This window comes from Neophocaena asiaeorientalis, unplaced genomic scaffold, assembly GCF_003031525.2.
Source record: "Neophocaena asiaeorientalis asiaeorientalis breed wild unplaced genomic scaffold, Neophocaena_asiaeorientalis_V1.1 scaffold238, whole genome shotgun sequence".
Taxonomy (NCBI): Eukaryota; Metazoa; Chordata; class Mammalia; order Artiodactyla; family Phocoenidae; genus Neophocaena; species Neophocaena asiaeorientalis.
This window is the reverse complement of record NW_020174555.1, coordinates 1,264,882-1,284,089: the sequence shown is the minus strand read 5'-3', so window position 1 is coordinate 1,284,089 and position 19,208 is coordinate 1,264,882. Positions and strand designations below refer to the sequence as shown.

Genomic DNA, 19,208 nt, shown 5'->3' with positions numbered 1-19,208 from the left:
GTGCTCGCACACAGGCTTCTTGGTGGTGGCGGCAGCAGCAGCCTTAGTTAGCTTCTCATGCCTGTCTCTGGGGTCCGCGCTGATAGCCGCGGCTCGCGCCTGTCTCTGGAGCTCCTTTAGACTGTTCTCTGAATCCCCTCTCCTCGCGCACCAGGAAACAATGGTCTCTTGCCTCTTCGGCAGGTCCAGACTTTTCCCCGGACTCCCTCCCGGCTAGCCGTGGCACACTAGCCCCCTTCAGGCTGTGTTCACGCCGCCAACCCCAGTCCTCTCCCTGCGCTCTGACCAAAGCCCGAGGCGAGCCTCAGCTCCCAGCCCTGCCTGCCCCAGCGGGTGAGCAGACAAGCCTGTCGGGCTGGTGAGTGCCGGTCGGCACCGATCCTCTGTGCGGGAATCTCTCCGCTTTACCCTCCACACCCCTGTTGCTGTGATCTCCTCTGCGGCTCTGAAGCTTTCCCCCTCCACCACCCGCCGTCTCCACCCGCGAAGGGGCTCCTAGTGTGTGGAAACCTTTCCTCCTTCACAGCTCCTTCCCACTGGTGCAGGGCCCGTCCGTATTCTTTGCCTTTGTCTCTTTTTTCTTTTGCCCTACCCAGGTACGTGGGGAGTTTCTTGCCTTTTGGGAAGTCTGAGGTGTTCTGCCAGCGTTCAGTAGGTGTTCTGTAGGAGTCGTTCCACATGTAGATGTATTTCTGATGTATCTGTGGGGAGGAAGGTGATCTCTATGTCTTACTCGTCCGCCATCTTGAATGTTCAGTCAACTGATCTTTACACTGGAAAAGATGTCACCTACTGTTTGTAGTATCTAGAGATCATTATCTTATTCCTTTCCATGTGGACCAAAGAAGTGAAAAATGTGATGAATAGGCTTTTTGTAAAAGTCTATTTATTTATTTATAACCTACCAAAGGCCAATGATAATAATACGATGGCAACGAAGGAGGATGATTCACTGAGCCTTCTGCACCTGGAGACCAATGGGCACGGGACACCATCCACATCTGGTTGTCTTAAGCAGGTTCAACATATATTTCTAATCTTGTACAGCAATGAGATTAAAGTCCTTATGTTACTGTAAGTACTTTGGTTTAAGAATTTAGCTTCTTAAAATATCATTTCAGAAAGGGCTTAGAGTATCCACAGAGGTGATTTTAAAAGTTTTATTTTATATAATTTTATGGATTGCTGTCTCATGAACATGACGTATTATTTAGAAAAGATAAGAGGGCAAAAAACAATACAACCCCCACCAGATATCTACAAGAGGACTAAGAGGAAAATAAAATTTGGCTACTAGATAAGACAGTATCAAGGCAAGGTGAAAGAGCTGTTCAAAAAAATAAATAATTCAGGCAATTGGGTGTTTGGTTTTAGCAATTATTAATAACCAATTTGACTACTTCCACACCATACTAATATACGGTGATCTTTTGGTTATTGTAAGAGCAAAGAAATGTAATCTATGAATGAAGCTACTCTGGCCCACCTATTGTAGATATTAAATAGACAGGCCAGAATTCATCCTGAGTGTGAAAAAGCAGCATGTGTAAATTTAATTCAGTAGAAAATGTCAATGTTTTCCTCACAGTGAGAATTTCAGCCATGTCTTCCCAGTGTGAGCCATGTCTTATTGCTCTACTATATTCAGAATATGTACTAATTCTGACAGAAGTTGAAACTAATGTGTACACTTTATGTTTACTCAACATAAGGGCCTTCTTACAGAGATGGTGAAAACTGATAGTTTAAACAACCAAAACAAACGAATAGACAAAAGTATTTTTTAAAGCACCTGTTTACATTGCTAGAGCTACAAGGGTGATCAGAAGCATCTGTCACCCCATGGATGTCAAGATTGATCCGTGCTATGTGTTCGCTGTTTGGATGACAATGACCTTCCCAGAGAGAGGAGTCACATCGCTGAGTTAAGACTGAGATTTTCACATATTTATTACAACAAGTTTCCTGAGGAGTTCAACAAGGCAATGTTGCTAACTTAGCTTACTTAATATGTACAAAAATACAATAAAATGTACACATTTGAAAATATTCTAAAGTCAGATTTTGCTCTGATTGGCTACCCAATTAGGGCAAATTATTAAGATTTTTACTAACAGTAATCTGAAACATAAAAATTAAGATTAGGTTTAAATACAATTCTTGGAATGATCATAATCTATGATGCCTCTTGACTGGACAGTAATAAAAAGATACAGAGCACTGAACTTTGGCTGTTTTGACTCATACTAATGTCATGTATCTTGCCAGAATAAACTCTTCTTTTAAAGTGCTTTGCACGTGATGCAACTATAGAGGTTAGTACATTTTTCAGATATAAACACAATGACATATTGCTGAAGCTTGCTTCTTCTGGAATTTGAAATCATTTCAAATACTGAATGAGAATATATGTACCATATCATAAAATATCACTTCATCAAAATGAGACTCCAAGACCTCCTATCCTTCTCTGAACCGCTGAAGTCCATTATTTGATAGGGCTGGATGACGCTTACGGGCCTAAAAGTTCAGCAAAAATCTTAGCTACCTAGAGAAAGAAGAGACTCTTTACAGAGTCAAAATGTGGATGAGAAACAAGGTAACAAAACAGCCAGAAACAATGATTTGGAAAGTAGCGATTTGGACATAAATATCTTGAGAGTCACTATGGACCACAAGTTGGATATGAATATGCAAAACAGCAAGGAAAACAAAAATGCCATATTAGGATGTGCTAAAGAGAATACAACAGACAGCTCTGTTGTGCTTCTGTACCATGAAGACTGCCTTTTGCCAAAGCTCTTTGCAACCCCGGGATGGCATAAGAGCAGTGGTTAAACACAGCCAGATAGTTCTATCTTTCACTGCGGTGGAAAGACCTCCCTGGCTTGGAACTCTGCCTTTAAAATTGTGGGCATAGTTCAGAAGGCAAGTGCTGGTTAAAAGGATTCTGAAAAAAAAGGACTGTTTTCGTTATGCATTAAGGCAGCCTTTCAAACACAAGACTCCAAATAACAGCAGCAAATATTTGGTGAACCTCAACCCCTCCTCCATTTATATGCGGGGAGTAAGATACAGTTTTCATTCTTGGTTTCTTTCCTGGAATAAAACATCAGGTGCTGTGGAAGAGCTGAGGGCTCCTAATTTGCTAGATTGCTTTAAAGGTCAGAATTGGAAAATTAAGGATTAAATGGCGATTGATTTGACGTGAGTGGGAGTGATAACTAGGCCCTTCTGCATTTTGCACCATTGCTTCTAGCAGGAGGATGTCAACAAATATCACGTAGAATGTCATCTCTGATGACCGGTGGTGGCCTCCTGGGAGCTGCGTTGAGGACACGAGCCCTGGTCAGGCTGGCAGGAAAGATCCTGAGTACGAGGAAGGGTACCTGCCTCGGGCACAGACAGAGCCTATTGCTGGTCTGTTTGTTCCAAACAACCTTAAAGATCTCAGAGACACTGAAGGTGGCAGAGGAGGCCCAGCTGCACACATCTATCCATACATCACACGCGAGGGAGTTGTGGTGAGGGCAGGGATGAGCCGTGGGGAAATGTGAACGAGCAGCTTATTTTCTCCGAGAAGGAAAACAGTTGCTCTTTCACTGAGAATTCCATTCCTCCCTCACCTGGCCAACTCAGGGTCAACACGTCCCCAAACAGCATCCCTTCAGGACTGTGGGCTCTCACACTGTGTCTCATGGCAGGTGGAAATGAGCTTACCCACCCCCTGGGATGGGGTCCACATTGAAACACTTGCTTTGTTTGCTATTATTCCATGACATAACTCACCTTGAGCAAAGTTCCCACTGAATGTAATTGATCTATCAGAGAACTTAACTCACGAGAGGAAATTATCCAAAGCTAGCTAGGTCGCAAGGTGACCCAGAAGGAAACCATAGACAGCTTCCTGATTTGTACCCTGAGGAATGAAGCAGAAAGGTAACAAGGACTTGAGAGCGTGGCCAGGGTGATGGTACAGTCATCTAGAGGTTGGCTGAGCGGAGGAAACACCCACTGATAAGCGCTGACTGCATCTTATGGTTCCTCCACCCTCAGCGATGGATGGCAGCCACGCCTTTGCCCAGCACTTCTCAATCGAGCATTCTTCCAAGTACAGGTGATGCACTGGGCGTTGGAAGAGTGGGCACTGGAAGCAACAGCAAAAGGTTCTTGTGTTTACATTGATTTGAAATTAATTAAATTCGGATCCTCTTCATCCTCTGCTGGCAGGCCCAGCAGACTCCCTCTGGGGCTGCTTTCTCTTGGAAAACATTAGCACCATTCAGTTTCAGGATTCATTGTCACTGCAAAAAACAGAACAATAGTATATTTCCAAGAAGCTACTGAGAGCTGGTCGCTCGGCTATGGAGGCGACTCAGGATAACATAGCAGTCAGGGAGCCGACGGTGTCCAGATTACAATTTCTGAAACAAAGGTCAGTTCAGTTTGGATTTTATATCTGAACCCTGAGGAGGAAATCTAGGAAAGCCAAGAAATAATCCCTAGCTCTAGTTGTAATATCCTTCCCCAGGGCTGATGTGGAGAGAACCAGATGGAGCCGGGGTTCCCCCTTTAAAGAAATCGAATCCCATTCTCTATGAATAGATGCCAAACTGCCTTTTCTTTTTCCTTAAAAAAAAAATTTCGATACGTTATTTTCTCTCAAGGCTTTGTGGTCCTGGCATGTTTTCAAAAGCCCATTTTTTTTTCCCAGGCACAGAGGATCTGGAAGTGCCTTCTCAGTGTCATTTAGAATTCAATCATCAGGCATCTTCAGGTGTGAGTAGACATAAATTATGGACATGGTGTGTGGACATAACCATGCTAGTGGGCTAATTTCTGCTTTTGTTTCTCACTTGGCTCTCTCAGCCACAGGTCTGGCTCTATAGCTCTTTCCCAGTGAGACCATGTCTCCACCCAAGTCTCGTGGAAAGCAGACTACTTGACCTCCCGCACCTCCACCCACTTTTCAAAAATGTTGTGTCCTTTCACCCAAATTCTAGCATGTCTCCACTTGAAATGACCTGTGTTTCCAAGGAAGTGCCTGAATGACGCTCATCAACAGGACCTGGTGTCTCCTTAGCTCAGAGGCTCTTAGAGGCTGCAATAGACCGTGTTTTTCTGACTCCTACTTCAGTTCTCGCCTGCTCAGTGACACACCAGGTGTTTCCAAAAGGTCTCTGAAACAACTTGATAGATGATAGAGAGCCAGCTAGCTAGCTAGATGATAGAGAGCCAGCTAGCTAGATGATAGAGAGCCAGCTAGCTAGATGATAGAGAGCCAGCTAGCTAGATGATAGAGAGCCAGCTAGCTAGATGATAGAGGGCCAGCTAGCTAGCTAGCTGGCTAGCTAGATAATAGAGAGCTAGCTAGCTAGCTAGCTAGATGATAGACAGCTAGCTAGATGATAAAGAGCTAGCTAGATAGCTAGATGATAGAGACCCAGCTAGCTAGCTAGCTAGCTAGATGATAGCCAGCTAGCTAGATGATAGAGAGCCAGCTAGCTAGCTAGATGATAGAGAGCTAGCTAGCTAGCTAGCTAGATCTATCCAAGAAAGAGGAGGAGAGACACTGTGTATATGTTTGTGTGTCTGTGTCTGTGTTGTGAAGACAGGGGGAAGAAGCTGTGACCAGGAAGACTGACAAATGGGAAGGAAAGGGGAAAGCAGACATGGACAAAAGGACAACTTCTGTAGGAAAACTTATTTAATGGAAACCTGACTGCAAATGAAGACATTCTTTATCTGAAGAACGAACGTAACAACTCGTTTCATAAGTCACACTAAACAGCTCTTAAACTGGGCAAGGAGGCTTCCTTTCTTGGAAATTGGGTGGTAGCAAGATAATATTTCTGAGATCCAGGAGTTCATCTCTATGGAGCATAAGTCTCTGAAGTGCATGTTTTCCTTTTGTGGCCTTATCTTGACATTTCAGCTACTCTAAGCAGACCAAAATACAAGGCTGTACAGCAATGGGCACAATCCCTCTTTTGTCCACAACGCTAATCTGTGTCCAGCAGTTAAAATAGAAGTGATTTTTAAAGTTAATTATTATAAGGCCAAGCCATATTCATTGTTGAAAAAATACAAAATACAAATAAGCCAAATAAAAATACTAACAACCTCACTACAGTTAACATTTTGGTATTTATTCTTCCAAACTTTTTTCTGTGATAATGATATATATTCTTTTTGTACAAAAATGGAATTATGTTATGCATATTGTTCTGTAATCTGCTTTTCTCACTCTCATTCATATATAGACCTCTTTTCTGGCTAATAAATATACCATATCTTTTTAATTGGCTATAGAGCACACCATTGTCTCACATTGTCTCACCAAGAACATTATTTTTAGGCGTATCCTTATTGTTAAACATTTAAGCTATTTCCAATTTATAATTTTTATTTATTATAAAAATTGCTACATTTTTGCATGCTTCCAGTTGTTACCTTTGCATAAATATCTAGAAGAGGAACTGCTAGGTTAAAATGTATGCAATTTTAAAGCTTGACCAGCCCATTGTCCAATTACCCACTTCCCTAGAAATTTACCTTCTCTTGACAGTTTCCTTTATGGAAATATCCTTTCCCCAACATTCTAATACTGGATATTATTACTTTTAGCTTTTGTAAATTCAATAGGTGAAAATAATCTAATATTTACCTTAACGTATTCTTGGGTTACTTTTTTTTGTTACTAGGAAGACTAAAGTTTTTTTCAAAGCTCTGTTGGTAATTTTAATTTCTTCTTTTGCCAAACTGCTCATTAATATTCTTTGCCCACATGGGGCATTATCTTTTTATTGATTTATGTATTAAGAATAATAATTCCTTGTTCATCATACATATCGCATATACTTTCCCCCAATTTGTCATTTTCCTCCTAATTTTATATTGTGTTTTTGGAAGTATAAAAAATTTGAGTTTTTAATGTAGTTAAGTCTATCCTTTTCTGATATGGTTTCTGACTGTGTGTCATGTTTTCAACCAGACCTCACCTTACAGTTATAATATTTATCTTTAATTTTTCTGGATTTTATTTCTTTCTTTTTCACGTATAAACTTATCCGGAGTCTATTTTAATCTAAAGTGTGAGGTTGAGTTCTAAATTTTCCCTCCAAATGTTAGTCAGTTGTTTTAAGACTATTTACTGAATAATCCACTTGCTATGAATTGCTACTTTTATAATATATTAAATGTTTACATATACTTGAGGCTGTTTTGAATATACTATTCTATGCCAGTAATACTTATTTGGTTCTGGGTATACACAGTTTTAATTATTGGAGCATGTTCCCTGCAAATCCACCTCCCCACACACAATTGTTCTTTTTCCTTCTCTTAGAATTACCCTGACTATCTGCACACAATTATTCTCCCAGATGAAATGCTCATTGGGATCTTTAAAAGACTCAGTTGAATTTAAAAGGATAATTTTCACACTGTTGAGTCTTTCATTCAGAAACACACTACGTCTCTCTCCATTTGTTTATATCTTTGTTGTCCCTCCATAAAAATTTGAACAATTTCTTTTTATATTATCCATACATTTTTTGATTAAGTTTTTGCCTAGGTATTTCTCTTCTTGGGCTGCTTCTATGGTTGAGCCAATGCTGGTGTGTGCTCATGGTGGCTTTTTGAGCACAGGGTCAGGAGGGCAGAGCTTAAATCAGGGCTCAGCCACTTTCTCGCTGTGTGACCTTGAGCAAGTTAACATTTCTTAGCTCATCTCATCTGCAAAACATGCATAATAATACCATGTGCCTTAGAAGGCTGTTGGGAAAAAAATCAATGAGAAAATGTAGGCGAAGCTCTATGCCACAGGCCTGCCCTCCAGACACATGAACGGGCATTCTGATTTTGCTAGATTCTATGCTAGCAAATGTTCAGTTAAACACAAGCTTGAACATTGCTTCAAATATCCAGAGCCTTTAAGAAACCATCTTCCAAAACAAACTTTCAGTTTCTGAGGACAGTGTAACCTAAATGCGGTTTGTTTAGAACACTCTACAAACATTATGAAGGCTTAGAGTGTGACACTACCCACCAACCAGAACCCATTCATTTAAAGCATCAAAGAGCACAGGACCTCACGCATGATACGTGTGGAACTTATGTGTTTATAGATCTGGCCACCGACAACGTGCCAGGCCCGCCACACCAGAGACAGTCCCAGTGTGGGTACAAGTTGCTTCAGCAGTGGGTCAGCAGGTCATTCCTAGTGTCGCAACTCTCACACGTGATTTTCACCGGTGGTGTGATGGCCAACGTGCCTGTTAGTAAGTCAGCAACCCGGGACCTGGCTCCCCACCCATGCCCGAGCCTGGAGGCATTATTCTCCCTCATGCTCATTCCTTTATTGAGTTAGATGTGTTCCCTGCTATCTTTGTGGCTATTTATCATCTCTGTGAAATGATCGAATCAGCCCTGATGTTTCCAGCTCTGGCAAATGCTAGAATTCCCTGTTAAAAATACCTTGGCAAACTGCCACAGAATTGCAACAAATAAAATCAGTGATCCCGCTTCAAACCTCTGTTGTTTGCCTTGATGTTAATTCGTACGGCTTTGGTCACTTATCTGTGACAGCAGCATGAGTGAGTGATTTTTCTCAGAGGGTTATATGTAGATATTTTAAGAATGTGGGGTAGCTTTCCAAAAAGCTGTATAGTAACAAGCCTCCAAACTGTAAAAAACCAATTGAATTGATTAAAAAGCATCATCTGATGATTTTTAAGAAAGCATTTAAGTGGAACGCCACCAGTTAAATGAGGAGGTGCAATTGTAACACCTGGTTTCATAACTGCCCCTTGGTTGCAGTCAGGATCAGATAAGCCATCTTTGTCCTTCTGACCAGTTTACCTTGTAACAATCCCTCTTTCTGACCACAGCTAATGTTGCCTGTCTCCCAAGATGTAATAAACCTATGCTAAACCTTTCTCTAATTATGATGCTCTCTAACTTGGTTTGGGGAGGAGTGCCAAGTTCAGTTTAGCACAAAGTCACGGAACAGTTAGATCATGCTCTCTTCCGCGTCATCAATAGAACGTCCCTTCTCCTTCCCGTAAGAGGCCTGCCCAGGTGGAATTATAGAGACGAGAATCTGGCTGCCATCAGAGCCAGGCCCAGAACTGGTCCAAGACACATAGATCATGCCCACGGTGTAGACACAATCTGGACTAGTATTCAAACGAGGCTGTGGTGTATTGAATTTAGTGCATCTTCTCTCACCCACCACAGACAGGCATAGACACACACACATACACACACCCCTACGTGTTAACCATGTCATTTGAGGTTAGCATCCTGCAGGATTATAAACTGTTACTTTGCATCCCTCATGATACTTAGCTCGGATTTGAGGGAAATCAGTTGGCACTTAATATACTTAATATTTAATACTTGTTGACTTTTAAATGACTAGAGGGACTGGAGAGAAAAAGAGGAAGGAAACTCATAAAGCAATTGGAAGCGGCCACAGAGATTTACTGGAGTGGAGAGGCCAGAACGGTTCACACAAAACTGCTGTTTTCTCGCAATTCATGGTTCAGTCTTGTCAATGTCTGCACTGCATCAGCCACCAAAGACTTTCATAGTTGGCCTCATGGTGGATGGCTTTCTTGCTACTAAGGGTTCTTTTTAAAAGTTTCTAATTTGTCTTTTCATTTATGGAATATCTCTTTTATTTTAACTAATTAGTCAAAGAAAATGAAAATCCAATTTTAAACTCTTCTCTAGATTGAGCTTCATCAAAAACTTGCTGTGCAAGTTTTTAACCTCTCTGATTTCCAGGATAACTCAGATGGATTGTTTCAGTTTTAGCTGGTTGTCTTGGCATGATGTGGACAATGTCAGGCACATATTAGGCACTCAATAAGTATATTTGAAAAATTACACTGACGATCATACTTTCTCCAAAAAAACACAAAGAGAAGGGAAGAAACAGGGAGAAATTCAAAAAATTCTCTATTAAGCTAACCTGCATTTTCCTGAAAAATACTAAAGTGATACATTTTTATAATATTATTGAGCTCAGAAATGAATCATAAAATGAACAATGGAGGGCTTCCCTGGTGGCGCATTAGTTGAGAATCTGCCTGCTGATGCAGGGGACATGGGTTCGAGCCCTGGTCTGGGAAGATCCCACATGCCGCGGAGCAACTGGGCCCGTGAGCCACAACTGCTGAGCCTGCGTGTCTGGAGCCCGTGCTCCGCACCAAGAGAGGGCGCAATAGTGAGAGGCCCACGCACCGCGATGAAGAGTGGCCCCTGCTTGTCACAACCAGAGAAAGCCCTCGCACAGAAACGAAAACCCAACACAGCAAAAATAAATAAATTAATAAAAATACATTGGTGTCTGAGTCTCACACCCGAGATTCTTAAAAAAAAAAAAATGAACAATGGAATTATTACAAAAGCAGAACAGGTATACTGTTACTTCCCTTCCTTGACTTGGTTACTTTCCTAGGTAGTAGTAGCTAGGTGTCTGGCATCTAGAATAAGTGTCTTATTATTGTTGTTATTACCGTACTTGCAAAGTTATAAATTGACTTGGATGAAATCTAATTCTCCCCCAATCTTTCCCAATGCTGTTACTCAACATAAAATCATCACTGTGGCCAACAGGCATAAAGGGAAAGAAGACGTGCGCTTGGCTAATATTTGCAATTCCTTTTCTGTGGTTATTCACCTAAGCTTGCAGAGGCAGAAACACCACGCTTTCAGGAAATTGTCTAGTTATAAAGGCCTCAGGAAGAAGGAAGAGACTGCCCAGACTGTAAGCACCAAGATGAAAGGAATTCCATCTTGTTTTTGCCACTGTCGAGTGGCATTAGAGAATGTATTGTAAGGATGGGGGTAGACAATAAGAGAGTGAATTCTTTCAAGACAATTTAAACAATAATAAAACCAACTCAATGGATCTGTTTTTTGTTATCAACACACGCTGGCAAGGCTGAACAATGTCGGTGATGAAATTCTCTTCAACTCTAGGGCAGACCTCAGCTCCACCCTGCCCACCCCTTGGACACTGTTCCCGGTACCCCATACGTTGCCTGGCACATAACATGTACGAATTATAGGGAAAAATGCTAAGGTGGGAAATAAGGATATAGAATTCCCCTTCCCCCACCATTCCTTTGCTGTCTTTTCCCACTGATTTTTTTGAAAACATGAAAACCATACTTTAAACTTCCCATGGTACTTTGTACATCCCTGGCCCTTATTAAAATCCTGTGCTAAATTTCAGATTCCACAGCTCAAGGAAAATGTCCACTCAGTGAGGACAAGGCAAAGTAATGAGGAATTGCTGGCTAATGGGATGTGTGGGAAAAGTCCGGAAAGACCTGAGCTTATGAACCTGAATAAGAGAAGGTGAAGGGTTGAAGTCTGCACACAATGTAGTGCATTAAGTGTAGGATGGTGACCAGATCACCTCGTTTTTCCCAGGATCAGAGTGGACTTTATGGATAACAGAGGCTCTATGTCACAGTGTCTTTCTAGCATCAAGAAGTAAATGGATTCCAGAAGTCTTAGTTCCCCATCCTCCTGCTAATCCAAGCAGGATGGGGAAGTGTGTTTTCCACTAAGTTCAGTCTGCAGTGACTGTTATATACTTTCTGAAGCATTAGAGTCACCCGTACACTGCTTAGACGGTAGAGGAAGGATGATTCACAGAGGTCAAAACCACTGGGGAACTTTGGACGTAATGATGTGTCAAAATAGGTTAACCGATTGTAACTAAGATCCCGCTCTGGTGGGGGGTGTCAACAGCGGGGAGGGTTGTGCATGTGGGAGCCAGGGGTATGGGGGACTTCTATGTACTTTCTGCTCAATTTTGCTGTGAATCTAAAACTGCTCTAAAATAGAAAATCTTTAAAAAAAAAAAAAAAAGTCAGTTGGAGAGGATGGGGAGAATTATTGCCAGAGCATAAAAGAATTCATTTCATTTGTGTGGTGCTTTAAAACTTACAAAGTTTTTTTCTCTCTTGGGATCCTGTGAAACTAGAAGGACAGGTGGCATTATATCCATTTTACAAGATGAGGAAACTGAAGCTTACAGAGTTAAAGTGACTTGTCTTAGTACAAGGAATAAATGATCATCCAAGTCGGGTCTTGAAACCAGTCTTCTAAGCCCAGTGACCATTGCACTCACCACCTGTATCTCTAATGATTCACAAGCTTTCAGAAAAAAAATCTTCTATCTGTCCTGGATTCCAGGTTCAAAGTAAATGTTTCATCAATTATCAATGTAATTAAGACAATAAGAGAAAGAAATGTAAATAAAATCACGACAGAAAAGATTATCCAAAATACAAGATAATCCAAACTATGTACCCTTTCAAAAATTCCGGACGGCTGAGAGGACTATTCTGAAATCACCAGCATATTACCTACACTGGTAATGGATGGGGAACCTAAAGGCTCCAGATCATTACTAGGGGATGAAACAAATTGCTCAGGATTGGTAAGTTCCAAAAAGAAGTCCCCAGGGAAACCAGGAGCAAAAATAATGCTCCACATACTAGATGTGCCTGGACCTTAGGACACAGGCTCATTCACCCAAAAGGCAATACGTTTATGTATATCAATTATAACTTTTTATAATAATTAAAAATAACTAATACTTACTGAGAGTTAATTTTCTACCAGGATTTGTTCTAAGTGCTTTGTACTTTTCTGAGTTTTTAGTGAATAAAAATTAAATTTGCTCTGCAATGTCATGATACCCTTTGATGTAATCAGACAGTGTCATCAGCACCAAAGACTGGGGACTTGCCACTCTTGGTTCTATAGCCCTGGTCCTGGCTTCATCAAGAGGGAATGAGGTGACAGCTTGACAGCTGTCCTGTGAATTAAAACCAGACCAACAGAGGAATGTAGACATTCCCTTTAAAATCAATAATTTAGCATGAAGCAGCTCTCCGAATAGGTCAAGCCTTTTTGCCTTAGAAGCGGAAATGTGGTATAGAGCTTACTTCAGAGACCAGCCTCTCAGTATCTCAAAAACATGATTTCTAAGAAGCTTTTACCACCATACAATTCTCTAACGTTAAGCTTCTTCTATGTTGCCAATAATTTCAAGGAACAAGAGGCGGGTGTATAAAAACCAATGACATCTCACACCTTTTTTTTTTTTTTTTTCATCTCACATCTTTTGAGGGTGCACATCAGAGATGCAGTAATAAGATATTTATAAGGTTTTGGGGGGTGATCTGAGCCCTAAACTGGACACACATAGATATTCATTTTTAGGTAAAAATGCAAAGGAAATAATTCCTTCGTAATGTCCTCTGTGATACTCCCACTAGCATTCTTTTTTTTTCTTTCATCTTCTTGTTAATGTCTGATATCTTCTTTAAATAGGATAGACTCTTTTCTGAACCAGTGGTGAATTCTAACATGCAAGTACCCGCAGAGGTAACAATGACTGACATCTACAGTAAGACGCATATTCTACATCAGAGAGGAGGCTCACCTCAGTAAGATTATGGTGGCATGACTTCTCAGGTAAGGCTTAGGGGAGGAAGCAGAACAAGGGTCTGGAAGACAAACATCTGACTGCCCCAATCACTGTCTAATAATCAGTCTTTCCTTGCATCGCTCTGGCTTCAGGAACTGCTTATGACAAGTGACTGCGCTCTGGAAACATTTAAGGTGACTGGTGCAGGGCCTCTGGTTAACTTGGAAGGAGAGACGGTGGGTGGTCTTTATCCTGCTTTGAAAATGTATTCTCTTTGCTCCGACAGAAGTGTAATATCTCAGTTACAGGCTCAGTCAAGTTCCCTACTCGTTGGTCATCTCGGAGTCACCCCATCAGCAATTCTGTGCCCCCCAAATCACAGCAGTGCTCTGTGGAGCAAGTCCCTGACTTACTGAATCATCAATCCTATTTCCTGCGAGCATGTCCCAGGTCCTGACCAAAGGATTCTCTGATCAAAAACACGCAGACACGGTAATTTCTATCCTCACAAAAGATAATATAATTTAAACAAGACTGTGGAAGGCTAAAGGACGCACAGGTCCCAGTGTGCTAAAATTTTCTATTAAGCAGAGCCACCTAGTGGTAGAATGGAATATGGGTTTTTTAAAAATTCTCATTTAATTTCTCTCATATAACAATGCAATTCAGGCGGGGTTTTCTTTTGTTTTGTTTATGTTCATTTTACTCACTCTTGTTTACAGTTACCCCTTTGAGATTGTCACCTCCATCTGTTTTCCTTACCAAACATCTACTCATCCAAGGTCAACAAACCTACAGTTTGTCATAATCAGAAAGTTTTAGGACTAAAACAGAAGCCAACTCGACAGTGTCTCTTTAGAAGGGCAAAAAACTGTCACTACTAATTTATTTCTAAAGATAAAGAGTCACTAGGATATTTAATTTGTACCTTTCTATTTTCCATAACTCACACTTTCGTTTCTCCATACACCCATGAAAACTGTCACATAAAATTTATAGGCACAGGGACTCTCCTGGTGGTCCAGTGGTAAAGAATCCACCTTCCAATGCAGGGGACATGGGTTCCATCCCTGGTCAGGGAACTAAGATCCCACATGTCGCGGGGCAGCTAAGCCCGCACGCCACAACTACTGAGCTGGCGCCCTGAACTACAGAAGAGAAAACCCGCACACCACAACTAGAGAGAAGCCCGCGTACCACAACAAAGAGCCCGTGTGCCAGCAACTAAGACCCGACGCGGCCAAAAATAATAAAATAAATAAATGAATAATAAAGAAATCTTAAAAAAGATTTATAGGCACAGAGAAGGTGAGCAAAAGTCCTCAACTGTGGTCTCCAATCTCCCCCTCCCAACCATATATAATCTGTGGTAGAAATTAGAAGTACCTTGGGTTGCTGTGGTTTGGTTCCTTTTCTTCCTCTAAAGTAGGTAAACACTCATAGTTGGCTAGGACAGAATAAAAGCAAGCTCATTGTTAGTCACTAAAATTCTGGTTTTTATCTACAAAACTCGTGCAGTTGAGTATCACATTTCTCTGATCTGTATGGTTAGTTGTGCAGAAATGGCCTCACCAGGGAGTTTCAGAGGTTAAAAGATTAATGACGGCAAGGCTCTTGAAATGGAAAAAGCACTAACACACAGATACAAGACTTCAACGTGCCTCTGGCCCCGTTGGAAAGGGCACAATTCATCACTGCTTGGTTATTCAGTCCCTGAGGAACACCACTGGGGCTCCAAAGGCTAGAATCTGCGTGGATCAGAGTAGACACAGGAATAAAACGGCTTCACCCAAGGTCCTGATGTGTCTGCAGAATGATTTCAGTCTGGAGGCACAACAGGAAAGAAGCAGGTAAAGTGGGGAACAGCCGACCTTGTTAAAGTCATCAGAATTCTCTCCTATTACACGACTGCTGTTTCCAAGGGGGAGAAAAATCCACTGGATCTATCACCTATGTGTCAAAGCCATTCTCTGCTTTAGCTGTCAAATGGAAATGGCTTCTTCCAGATTTCTGGTTTTAGTGAGTGTAACAGGATCATGATTTTATATTACAATTATCTGAGTCACAAAAGCAAATACACCAAAATATTAAGAGAGGTTGGTTCTGGGTGGTGGAACACTTTTCTTCTTCTTCTTTTTTTTTTTGCATTTTCCAAATTCTACTGTGTACATATATTATTTTTATAAACTAAAAACAACAAAATGAAACTACTTTAAGGACTATCTCAATGACCCACCCCATCCTCAAATGCTTTACAGAACCATTCTTCCCTCAATATTGGACTATGAAAAACTGCTCAAAATTGTACAATTTAGTTAAATGGTTCTCATCTTCTGGAAAGCTCATCTTGATGAGCCTCTGGTACAAAAATTCTAACACCAAGCCTCTGGATTTGAGAACTCCATTGTAGATTGTTGAATCTGACAGCTCCCAGGGTATTTTCTTTAAGATAAATGTTAAAAATACAAGTGATAAGATAATATAAATAGTAGATTGTAGTAGTTTAGCATGAGCATTAAAATAATTTATTTTTTTAAAGGAATCAAAAATAGAAAACACAGCTGTCATGATTTTTACATCTAAATGTTGATTTAATGAAAAGTAAGGGACATATACTACAATTACTGCCAGATATCAATTGGAAAGTAAGTTATAATTGGATATTTATATTACTATCTCTATTAGTGCTGTCCAGTAGAACTTTCTACAGTGAAGGGAGTGTTCTAGATTTGCACTGTCTGATATAATAGCTGTTAGCCACAGGTGGCTACTGAGCCCTCAAAATGTGGCTGGAATGAGTAAGGGACAAAATTTTAAATTTCATTTAATTTTTTAAATTTTAAGTTAAATAGACATATATGGCTAGTGCCTACTAGACAGACAGATCTATGTAAACCATATTTGATAAAGTTTTATATTTATATACAGATTAAAATCACAGATCTCTAGATTCTATAATATATCAGATAATGTCAGATGGTAACTTTTTCCAGATAGTTTGGTTTCAAGAGATTTCCTTGCTCGAAAATAAGATCATTTTCAAGAAGAAAAAGACCATTTGAAAAACTTGTGCAAAAATACAAAAGAGGGCTTCCCTGGTGGCGCGGTGGTTGAGAGTCCGCCTGCCAATGCAGGGGACACAGGTTCGTGCCCCGGTCCGGGAAGATCCCACATGCCGCGGAGCGGCTGGGCCCGTGAGCCATGGCCGCTGAGCCTGCGCGTCCTGAGCCTGTGCTCCGCAACGGGAGAGGCCACAACAGTGAGAGGCCCGCGTACCGCAAAAAAAATACAAAAGAGTAGCAACCATTGATGCAATAATTAAACTGCATATTTAAGGATGGTCAGACACCCTGCTTACTTCGTGCATGTGCCAGATGTAATGTGGGTGGGCTCACAGGGTCCCTCCAGGACTCATGGCATAGTTACAAATTGGGGGCAGCCTTCTCTTACCAGAGAGCACAAAAAAACCCACCTTAGGTTATTCCACACCACATACCATTTCTATTCATGCTGTTCATCCACTTATCCAGCTCTTCCATTTCTATTTCCATCACAGAGGGCGTGTCTTCCTCAAAAATAGGGCTGGAGAGAGAAAATAAAGAGCTTGTTGGAAAAAACAAAACAAAAAACAAAACCAACATGTGTGATGTGCTGAATTTCGTTTGAGGAGCGCCTAGGATGTTGACCGTTGGCTGTGAGGAAGACGAACTTGATTCAGTGTCTTACACTCCAGGGTAGGCTGGGGGTTTGCCCTATTCAAGAGGACCAAACTCTCTAATAGGAAAAAAGGCAAAAACGAAAATAAACCGTCATCCATTACTGATGATGGGCTGAAAGGCAGCCCAGGAGACTCTGCTCCTCCGGAAGGTACCAAGCCCGAGACTCCTCCGGGGAGTTGCCACATTTAGCATTTTAGCCTTGCTCAATTTCACTTCCCTTTCTTTGGGGGTTTTTGAGCAGTGCTCCAGGTCCAGAGGCCACGGTCAACAGGCTACTTTCATCACCTCGCCCTTCCATCCCCAGGCTTTCCTGCCTTGAAGAAATGGAGCCCTTGTGCTAAAAACTCCACCGTCCTCCCTAGCCGGGGCTCAGCGCGCAGTTCAGGGGAGGAGCCCAGGTTAATGTAGGTGGGGTTGGGGGAGGGGACCACCTGCTCTGACCGCTGTGCTGCTAGGCGCCACCCTGCAGAGGAAGCCAGCCTAGTGTCCAAATAACCGGGTGTGTGTGTGTGAGACAGAGGTGGTGGTGACATCGCCCCAGGCCACTCCTCCGGGTGTCATCCTCTCTTCCTCTCTCTCCTCCACCCCCTCCTGTCACCTCCATTCCTCTTCTCGCCCCCTCTCCCCACCACGCACTGCTTCTCAACATACAAACCTCAGGCTTCTACCAGGGCTCCCCTCCCTTAATAACCAGCTAAAGTCTCTTCCCTGGAGAGAAAATTTTTAATCAGAATAAATGAACGGATGTCCTTGAAATACACCCAGCGTCAGCATACTCAACCAACAATGCATTTGGAATCAGTAGCAGTCAGAAAAAAAGTTCTTTTCTGAACAAAGGACCTTGCCCTCCTCTCAGATCTCCCCTGGGGTGAGGTGTGGGCACTCGGGCACATCTTCCTGGGGCTGGGGAAGCCAAAGGTCCCCGGAAGGGGTGTCAAACCCAAAACTCTTGAAAAGCCGGCTCTCTAATCTGTTCATCCCCCGACATCCTGGCCCATCCCGGCCCATCCCGGCCCATCCCGAGCTGGACTGGAGGCAGTGGGGAACTTACAGTTTCATGTTTTCACTTCCCAGGTCATCTAAAAGAGAGTAGATATAAAAGTCATGTTAACTTTCAGTGTGTGTAACAACTTTTTATTTCTAACAGCTGAAATCTCCTCTACAAAGACAGGAAATTACTTCAAATAGATAACGTTTTGAAAGGAGCAGTAGTTAACCTCTATGTCACACAAGGGCAGACTGCCATATTGAAATGAGGTCCCATCCACGTGAAATCTGTTCTTTTAGATCTGGTGGTCCTCTGAGAGCGCTCACTTCACAGCGGATGTCCATCCCTCTTGACTATTTTTATCCATAGGAAGAGGAAAACAGTGGTAAGATGGAGAAAGGAGGAGTTGAAAAGAGGGCTTGTTCCTGGGCCCCCAGATGTGCCAGTTCAAACCACTGCTGTCTCATCTCCTTGCAACACACAAACCCAAACGTGACACTGTCCCTTTGTCCTGGAGTAGGAGGTGGGTTATCAATCACCGGCTCCCCCGGGAACTCTCCTCTCGCCCTGCTCTTTGTATGGGTGGATCTCTCACAACCTTCTGGTCTCAGTGAAACCAAGTCCCCCCTAAAACAGAAGGTCCCCTACCAAGTTTATGATTAATCTCTCTATCTAAATCTTCATTCCCCTTCTTGTTCCCTCTGACCTCAGTCCTGTGCTAACTGAACACTAACCAACCAGAGTCAGATGACTAAAACTGCTGTTATCGATAACATTGTTAATGTACTAAAATTGCTGTTGTAGATCTCATCATTAAAGCACAGACTCAGGTTGTTTCTCCAGGGCAAGTGGTGCTCACAGACCCCCAGCCGTGGACCAGAAACCAGAAACGTCCTGACTCCCAGAATCACGATCAAGAAATGTCACAGAGGGCTTCCCTGGTGGCACAGTGGTTGAGAGTCCGCCTGCCGATGCAGGGGACACGGGTTCGTGCCCCGGTCCGGGAAGATCCCACATGCCGCGGAGCAGCTGGGCCCGT

General features: G+C 42.1%; 1 protein-coding gene across 2 annotated transcripts in view; it reads right to left on the bottom strand.

Moving 5' to 3' along the window:
• Positions 1-894: 894 nt before the first annotated feature.
• TMEM154 (transmembrane protein 154) overlaps positions 895-19,208 on the bottom strand; it is a 46,558-nt gene continuing 28,244 nt past the window's right edge. Inside the window, exons 4-7 of one of the 2 annotated variants that reach the window (XM_024757471.1) lie at positions 18,233-18,260; positions 16,959-17,044; positions 14,849-14,909; positions 897-4,304 (exon numbers count right to left, since the gene is read on the bottom strand). In XM_024757471.1, the coding sequence (XP_024613239.1) occupies positions 4,289-4,304; positions 14,849-14,909; positions 16,959-17,044; positions 18,233-18,260 (191 nt within the window). In that variant the 3' untranslated portion in view covers positions 897-4,288. Of the gene's footprint in view, positions 4,305-14,848; positions 14,910-16,958; positions 17,045-18,232; positions 18,261-19,208 lie in introns of both variants that reach the window. The other variant, XM_024757472.1, reaches the window with a different exon arrangement.